Raw genomic sequence first — 8,480 nt, 5'->3', positions numbered from 1 at the left:
TATTTTTTCCATTTATTTTAGGGTTTGGCCAAAAACAAGTTAAAAACTCAAATGCAAATGAATAGTTAGATTTAATGACATATGGATTAAAAAATAAAACCACACATAAACGTTTACAACGAAATTTACCCCAAATAATATAAAAAGGGTTGCCAATTAAGAACATTAAAATTTGACACACATAAAAATCAAATATCACATTTATTCTCTGTTATAAATTATTACAACCTTAAAAAATAATAAAATAGTATTATTATTCCTTAGAAATTAGAGCGAAAAAAGAGTAATGAGATTATTATTACTTCACTACAATCAGAAACCCAACGGATCATATCATGGTACCCCCCCCCCGCCACTACCACCAACCTGAATAAATTCAAAATTTCCCTTTAAGCAACAAACAGACAAATCACATTTCCTTTTTTTCCCTAATTTTCTCAAATCCCCCAAATTAATCTACAAACAACCACTACATCTGTTTTTCATCAGATAATTCCTTCTTTCTGCCATTAATCTTTGCATTTCTTTCTCTCTGTTGGACCATAATTCGTCATCTTGTAATTCATGCTTTCAAGGCAGTAGAAATTAGTTTAAAAACAAGAAACCCTCGATTTTAACGCAAAACCCAGTTCCGATTTTGCTTATTTCGGACGATTCTTGTTTCTGATGCGCATATAAACATAAATGATGATTGTATGTCGCTTTTACAGCTCATAGTTCCATAATTTGTTTGTTAGGTTTGAAGTTTCTGTTCGTCCCCAAATTGTTTTTCGAGGAAATGTTCAGTTGTTTGGGTTAGGTTTTGTAAAGTTCAGACTGAATTGAATTTTGATTTTCTTCATTTTACGAAATTTGTCCGTTTCTGGAACGCAGGCTTCTATAATCTCTTCATTTTTTTTTCTAATCTGAATCGGATTAGGGTTTTAAAGTTCTTTTCGGCATTGTTCGAATCTCGAAGACGATGGTTTTCGTCTATACGTCGATTTAGTCGGCCTTGATTTCAAATCGAGTGGACGTTGTAATTTGGTGAAAATGATAGTTCGGAGTTCTTTGGAGGAAATGCTCGACTCTCTCCAGCGGAAAGAGGAGAGCAAGAAGCCAGCGGACTTGCCGCCGGCGTTACCAGCACGGCCGGCATCCAGGGCACGTCTTCCTAAGCGTCCAGGCCTGGCCATGTTTGGCGTGTCGCCAGAGGTTGGTGACAGCAGGAAGCAAGATGTTGTCAGTAATGGTAGTTTTGGCCGGAAAAATGTGTTGGAAACTCCTTCATATGGCGAATCACCTTACACCATGGCGGCTGTGCATGAACATAGATTGGCGGAGAACGGTGGTGCCAATCTTGCCACTCCCTCACCACCACCCTCACTGGCTTCTGGATGGGATAATAGCATCGATTATTATATCAAGAAGGTAAGATTTCATGGTTTCACCTTATGATTCACAGATTCCTTTAATCTCAGTTCTTATCAAACATAAACTAATTTGGTTTTTCTTTAAAATCCTATTTGTTTGTCAACATCTGAATTTTAAGTATCAAACAGATCACTATTTTAACTTTCATATTGACAAAAGCTACTGAAAAAAGCTATAAAAAAAGACTGTAGCTAGAAACTAAAACCAACAAATAGGAGTAGGACCAATAATTACAGACAAAATAATGGTTGCAAGTGACAAAATTTCAAATTCTAACATACTGTTTGTTTACATTGACATAAATATACTATCACCTAGCCATTATTGATGTGTGACTGGTGTCTGAATGTGAGTGAGTAAATGACTATTTTACCCTTTCAGCAACTCCGAGTATGGTGTCGTGTCCAAAATGGGTTTTGGGAGTTGGGAAAGATACAATCAGCATTTGGAGGAAAAGCATCTGTTATACTTTTGGATGGAACTGTAAGTCTACTACTATAAAAACATCTGTTAATTGTAATTAAGTATTTAAATATAAGCTAAAATATAAAAAAAATTATTTTTGTAGGTGATGACAGTGTCTACAAGAGATCTTTTCCCTACAAATACAGAAATCCTTGATGGTGTCAACAATCTTGTAGAGCTTGGTTACTTGAATGAGCCATCTGTTCTATGTAATATCCAGTATAGATATCAACGTGATGTAATTTATGTATGCATAATATATTTTCCATCTCTTATTGAATAATAATTATGATAAATTTTACTTCTTCATTCATCAAAATCTTTGTTCTTCATGTAAAACAGACTATGGTGGGGCCTGTTTTATTAGCAATCAATCCCTTCAAAGATGTTTCAGTTGCTGGAAATGATGTCATCATGGCTTACAAAGAAAAGATTTTGGAAAGTCCTCATGCATATAAAATTGCAGATGCTGCCTACACTCACATGATGAGAGGTGAATTTTACAGATAACTGAGTATTATAGTAAAATAAAGATGAGGGTATTTACGTAATTTGACTCTACTTTTTGTTATGATGCTTGCAGATGGTGTAAATCAGTCGATTATTATCAGGTTTGTTAGTTTGTATTGTAACTTGAATGAAGTGAAAAATCATATTTTTTTTTTTTTTTTTTGAAAAAATGGAATTTTTGTTTGTTGTAGTGGGGAAAGTGGAGCTGGAAAGAGTGTAACAGCAAAGTTAGTTATGGAGTATTTGATAGAAGCTGGGAAGAGTGAAATGTCAGTCAAAATAAGTCAAACTTGCTGTATATTGGAAGCTTTTGGGAATGCAAAAACATCAAGGAATAAAAATTCCAGCCGATTTGTGGGTTTTTTTTTTTTTAAAAAACTTTTTTTTTTCTTGAAAAGGTACTTAAACTTTTTTAAATGTGGTGCAGGGGAAACTAGTTGATATTCATTATAATTCAGAATGGATAATTTGTGGGGCTTACATTCATACACGTAAGCAATATTTACTTTTTAAAGTTTATTTGATTTATTTAAGTTTTACTAACAGGTTTTAAATGTTCTTTGCTTAAACATCAACAGTTCTTCTTGAAAAGGTACTTATTCCTTTTATTATTTTCAAGATTTTATCATGTCAATTCAAAAACGAAACTATTGAAGTAATTTTGACTTTTTGACCAGTCAAGAATATCTCATCTGTGTCGAAGTGAAAGGTCATATCATATCTTTTACCAAATGTGTGCTGGTGCTCCATCTGATATGAGAGGTTTATTTATTTATTTATTTTATCTCAAAATTAATTTATTATTATTGAGATTGTTTGCTCAATATTATGTTTTTTTTGATAGATAAATTGAATCTAAGAATGGCGAGTGAGTACAAATTCCTGAATCAAAGTGGATGCTTGAAAATTCATGATGTTGATGATGCTCAAAATTTCAAAAAACTGATGGTAAATTTGATTAATATCATTATTCTGTGAACAAGAAATTAATTAATTTATATTATATATTGGATCAGGAAGCCATGGATGCCCTTCAGATTTCTCATGAAGATCAAGAACGTGTCTTTAAATTGGTGGCTTCAATTTTATGGTTAGGGAATATATCATTTGAAGTAATCGATCATGAAAATCATGTTCAAGTTGTCACTGATGAAGGTATATTCATTTAATATTATTTAAAAATAATACGTTAATTATTTATGAAAATAATTTGTGTTTTATCAGCTAGTCGAAGTGCTGCTAGGTTGATGGGGTGCAATGTGAAGGACCTCATGATGACTCTATCCACCAATAAAAACCAGCAGCAGGTTTTTTATTTATTTATGAAATTAATATTCTAATTTAGTTAAAGATATTTAATTTGATTTGATTTTTGTTTTAGGCGATTGATGTGAGAGATGCATTGGTGAAATTTGTTTACACAAGTGTGTTCAGTTGGATTGTAGAAACAATTAATAAATCACTGAAGGGGGAGAGTGGTAGTAGGTGTATAAGCATTTTGGACATCTATGGGTTTGAGTCATTTCAGGTATATATATATAAATATTATATTTAGCATTTTTATTTATTAATCTCATAATAGAAACTTAAAATTATATTTGAATCTTCAGAAAAATAGCTTTGATCAGTTGCTGATAAACTATGCTAATGAGAGGCTTCAGCAGCACTTTGTTCGACATATATTTAAGCTTGAACAAGAGGTGAGAGAATCAAAGGGCTATTTTTTAGAAATTTTATGTAGTTTTTTTATAAATGAGTGTTTTTTTTTTTTTTAGGAATATGAATCGGAGGGTATTGAGTGGAAAAAGGTGGAGTTTGTGGACAATCAAGGGTGTTTAGACCTCTTTGAAAAGGTATTGATTCTTTTATGTTCTTTTTTTGAAAAAGGTATGATTTTTTAGGGCAATTTCTTTCATTTTTTTTTTTTTAAATTATATTTGATGATGGGTTGCAGAAAAACATGGGGATACTATCTATACTAGATGAAGCTTCAAATACATCAGAAGCCACTGATTTGACTTTTTTCAACAAGATCAAACAGCATTTGATTTTAGGGTTTGATGATGAAAAGGGATCTTTTAAGGTCAACCATTATGCTGGGGAGGTCAAATATGAGTCAACCGGGTTCTTGGAAAAGAACAGAGACACACTGCACTCTGATACCCTCCAATTTCTCTCATCATCCTGCAATAATTTTCTGAAAACTGATTTCGATAATCAAACTCTTGGGACAAAGTTTAAGGTAAAGATTCAAGCATTTCATGTCCTTTTACCATTTAGTTTTTTACCCTTTTGTGATTTTAATCTTTTACAAGAATTGAGTTTACAGCTTTTGAGATTTTATTTAGCCTAGTGAGAGATAAACGTGAAAATTACCTAACTATCCCTACCTTTTTTCAGTACCAACTGTTCAAAATGTTTCAAATGTTGGAAAAGTCAAACCCACATTTCATCCGATGCATAAGACCAAATGCGAAACAACTTCAGGGAACATTCGATAAAGAAACCGTGTTGCAGCAGCTGAGGTGCAGTGGCATTTTGGAGATTATAAAAATCTCAAAATCACGCTATCCTACACGTATGTCACATCAAGAATTCGCTAACAGGTGATTAAAAGTAAAAGTAAAACCTCAGTTTTTTACATAAGAATATGAATAGTTGAGAGTTTTTGATAATTTGTTTTTATATAAATTTAGGTTTGGGTGTCTTCTTCTCTCGAAGAAAAGCTATTGTCAGGATGTGTTGAGTACATCGGTTGCTGTTTTGCAACAATTCCGGGTTCTTCCGGAAGCATACCAACTTGGGTACACCAAAATATATTTCCGACAAGAACAGTTTTTGGTTTTGGAGAAATTAAGAAAACAAGTCATGGAAAATAAGGTGGAGAAGGGGGTTTCTGGAATTGGAATTTCTTGTGATTTCCGTGAACTAATGGCAGGAGTTCTCACATTGCAATCATGTAAGAAAATTTGGTTGTTTATTTTTATTTTTATTTTGTCACGTTGCAATCATGACAAGTTTTTTTTTTTTTTTTTTTTTTTTTTTACACGTGTTTGCAGTTATTCGTGGGGAAAATTCAAGAAGAAAGTGGAATGTTGTTATAAAGAAGCCAAGAGAAAAATCAGTGAATGAGAATCTGAATGAAATTGTATATATACAGTCAGTTTGTCGTGGGTGGTTGGCTAGAAAGTATTTCAGTCATGTCTGCAGCTGGAAGATGTCTACAAAGGTAATTTTATTTTATGTTAGAAACTAAATATAATTATTATAATAACAAAATGGTTGTGGTGTATTAGTTAATTTTTTTATTGTGTATAGGGTATGTTGCAAGATAATCTTCCGATTATGCCCTCGGATGTTATAGAGCTGCAGAAGATGATCATCAAGGGAGACATGTCCCTGAGCCAAAAGGAGCAAGAAAATGAGGCTTTGCGGGACCAAATTAAACAATTTGAAACACGCTGGTCTGAACATGAAATCAAAATGAAGTCTGTGGAGGAAGCTTGGCAAAAACAGATTGCTTCTTTACAGGTCAATTTACCATTTTACCCTTTTAAATGATTTTACCTTTTTACCCTTTTACCTACCATATGTTTGTTTTTGAATGGTGCAGAAGAGTCTGGTTGCTGCCAAGAAGAGTCTTGGGGATTCAGGGGGGGATGGTGTTGGTGTTGGCGGCATTTCTTCAGGAACTCAAACTCTTGTGGAATACAATGGTGGTGGTGGTGGTGGTGGTGGGGTGGTGGATCATCTATCGAAGGAGTTGGATCAAAAAACACATGATTTTGATGATAATGCTAAAGCCATTATTGGACAACAACAGCAACAGATGCCTTATCTAAAACAAATGGAAGAGTTTAAGAAGGTCAAAGATAGATTTGAGATATGGAAGAAAGAGTACAAGAATCGATTAAAGGAGACAAGGGCAAAATTGGTAAAAGGTGTAAATGGGGAAGGAGGAGGAACAAAACAGTCATGGTGGGGGAAGTTAAGCAAGAGATACTGACTAGTGTTTATACTTTATAGGTTTGCTTCTTCATGTTGTTTAGAAAAAAAAAAAAAAAGGAAATTCTTATATCAAATGGTAAAGTGTTTTTTTTTTTTTTTTTTTTTTTTTTTTTTCTTTTTTATATTGTTGGGGTATATGGGTTTCAACTGTTATAGTGAATTGTGAAAATATATGGAAAGATAAATTTCTTTGTTTTCTTTCAATTGTCATATAAAATTTATACCATTCAAATTATTTAATACTTGCTGTTGAAATAGTTATGGAATTCTTTTTATTTTTTATTTTTTTGGATATAACTGAATACACGCTTTTAGCAGTTTCAAATCATTTCATTTTTAGATATACTTTTACTCGTTTTACCTATTGAAAGTAAAATATAAGCTCTAAGTTAGTCCATCAAGTGGTTTTTGAAGAAAAATAATATTTTAGAATCAAGGTTACAACAAATCAATTTAAAAAATAAAATAAAGTAGAGAACCAATTATATAAAAAAATTTAGAACCAAATACAACAATTTCAATACCATTATCCGGCATTCCATAATAATAAATAAAATAATAATAAATGTAAAATAAAACGGCGCTATCGCAACTTAATAGTAAGACCACCGGTAATATATAGGATTGAATTTTTTTTTTATATTTGTTGAATGAAAAGAAATATTGTTGGTGGGGAATTATTTATTCACTGTAAATTTGTAAGAGATTATAGTATTAAGCCGTCAAAAGAAAAAAATATATATACTAGTTAATTAGTGTGTATGTTCATATTAATTATAATAATTATGATAGATTTATTTGTATATATTTAGATATTTAACATAAACCAATAAGTTTTATTGAAAATGTATGAAATGGTTGTTGATGTGGAAGTGAGACCCATTTTGAAAGAGTATCAAAATGGTTGTTGATGTGGCAGTAAGATCCATTTTGAAAGAGTATTGATATTTCATTGATGTGGATGATTATTGCAAAATTGATGTGACAAATTTGAAATATAAGCAACATTACACGAGTACGGATGATTTTAAATGAACAAAGTATACTACTCTACTATCTTAATAATCAACCTTTAAACTCTTCTATCGGATATCATGTTTTGTATAAGGGCTAATATCTTCAAGTCTAAACTCATATTATCTTCCCACTTTCTTCTCGACCATCCTCTCCTTGTTGCATTGGTAACAGAGATGGTCTCTATCCTTCTAACAACAACAATCGGTTGTCTCTTTACATGTATGAACTCCTATAAATCTTTATTATGTTTTAATTTCTCGATGTTTGACGTCACTCCAAAGGAAATTCTGAAAGTAGAGTTTGAGATTTTGTCCAACAATGTTCTACTTCAAGCCCACTCTTAGCATCCGTATTTCTGCAACCTCTATTTTCTTTTCATGCTCATTTTTAATTGGTTCCGATCAAAATTGACTTTTTGACATTGTAGAAGACCTGCACAAAAAGACCGGTTTCGGACTGGACCCGAAAAAAGACCGAGACTAAATCGGTTGAAAACAAGACCGGATCGGAAAAAGACCGGTCCCAAAAAAAACCGGACCGTTCCGAGACTAGTTTGGAAAAAAAGACCGGTAACCAAACTTTATAAATATATCATTTTTTGTTAATTATACAAAGTTTTAATCACAAATTATCTAACTTATTTCATTTTTTTTCTTTTATTAAACTTATATTATCATTTTTAATAAATCTTAATTTATCATTTTGGTGTTAATCACATATTTGTTAGTGGAAAACACTAAAAAAAAAAAAGAATAAAAAAATACAGAAACCGAACAAAAAAACCCATAAAACGAATCGAAAAAGACATACAGAAAGACCGCGAGACCGGACCGAAAAAAGATCGGTCCGAAAAAAAACCGGACAGGAAAAAGACCGATGGAGACCAGTCTGGAAAAAGACTGGAACGTTTCGAAACCCACTTCAAAAGACCTAACCGTTTTAAGACCGACCCAAAACTGGTGTGTGACCACCAATGTGCATCAAAGTAGATGACATCCTTCATTTTTTTGTAAGGGTCTTTGTTGACGATATAAAATTATAAATAGTCAGAGGAACATTTGTGCATA

At 32.3% G+C, this 8,480-nt stretch overlaps 1 protein-coding gene across 1 annotated transcript; it reads left to right on the top strand.

Annotated features, from left to right (window-relative positions):
* The first annotated feature begins 361 nt into the window (after positions 1-361).
* Positions 362-6,593, top strand: LOC145014977 (myosin-2-like). The gene is made up of 21 exons (XM_078973423.1): positions 362-1,410; positions 1,795-1,896; positions 1,982-2,125; positions 2,221-2,371; positions 2,462-2,489; positions 2,580-2,742; positions 2,816-2,879; positions 2,967-2,980; positions 3,066-3,150; positions 3,233-3,336; positions 3,405-3,543; positions 3,613-3,695; positions 3,770-3,916; positions 3,999-4,088; positions 4,164-4,241; positions 4,343-4,630; positions 4,789-4,994; positions 5,085-5,347; positions 5,448-5,617; positions 5,707-5,919; positions 6,002-6,593. The coding sequence occupies exons 1-21, from the start codon at positions 1,033-1,035 to the stop codon at positions 6,392-6,394; spliced, it is 3,303 nt and encodes a 1,100-aa protein (XP_078829549.1). The 5' UTR covers positions 362-1,032; the 3' UTR covers positions 6,395-6,593.
* The last annotated feature ends 1,887 nt before the right edge of the window (positions 6,594-8,480 follow it).

Source organism: Lactuca saligna, chromosome 9 (genome assembly GCF_052625555.1).
Source record: "Lactuca saligna cultivar CGN05327 chromosome 9, ASM5262555v1, whole genome shotgun sequence".
In the NCBI taxonomy this organism is placed as follows: Eukaryota; Viridiplantae; Streptophyta; class Magnoliopsida; order Asterales; family Asteraceae; genus Lactuca; species Lactuca saligna.
This window is presented reverse-complemented; position numbering and strand designations above follow the sequence as displayed.

Excerpts from the sequence above, each read along its gene's own strand:
- LOC145014977 (XM_078973423.1), top strand. The coding sequence starts at position 1,033 with ATGATAGTTCGGAGTTCTTTGGAGGAAATGCTCGACTCTCTCCAGCGG. Across the intron at positions 4,995-5,084 it reads CATCAAGAATTCGCTAACAG|GTTTGGGTGTCTTCTTCTCT; the intron begins GTGATTAAAAGT and ends ATATAAATTTAG. Across the intron at positions 5,348-5,447 it reads AGTTCTCACATTGCAATCAT|TTATTCGTGGGGAAAATTCA; the intron begins GTAAGAAAATTT and ends ACGTGTTTGCAG.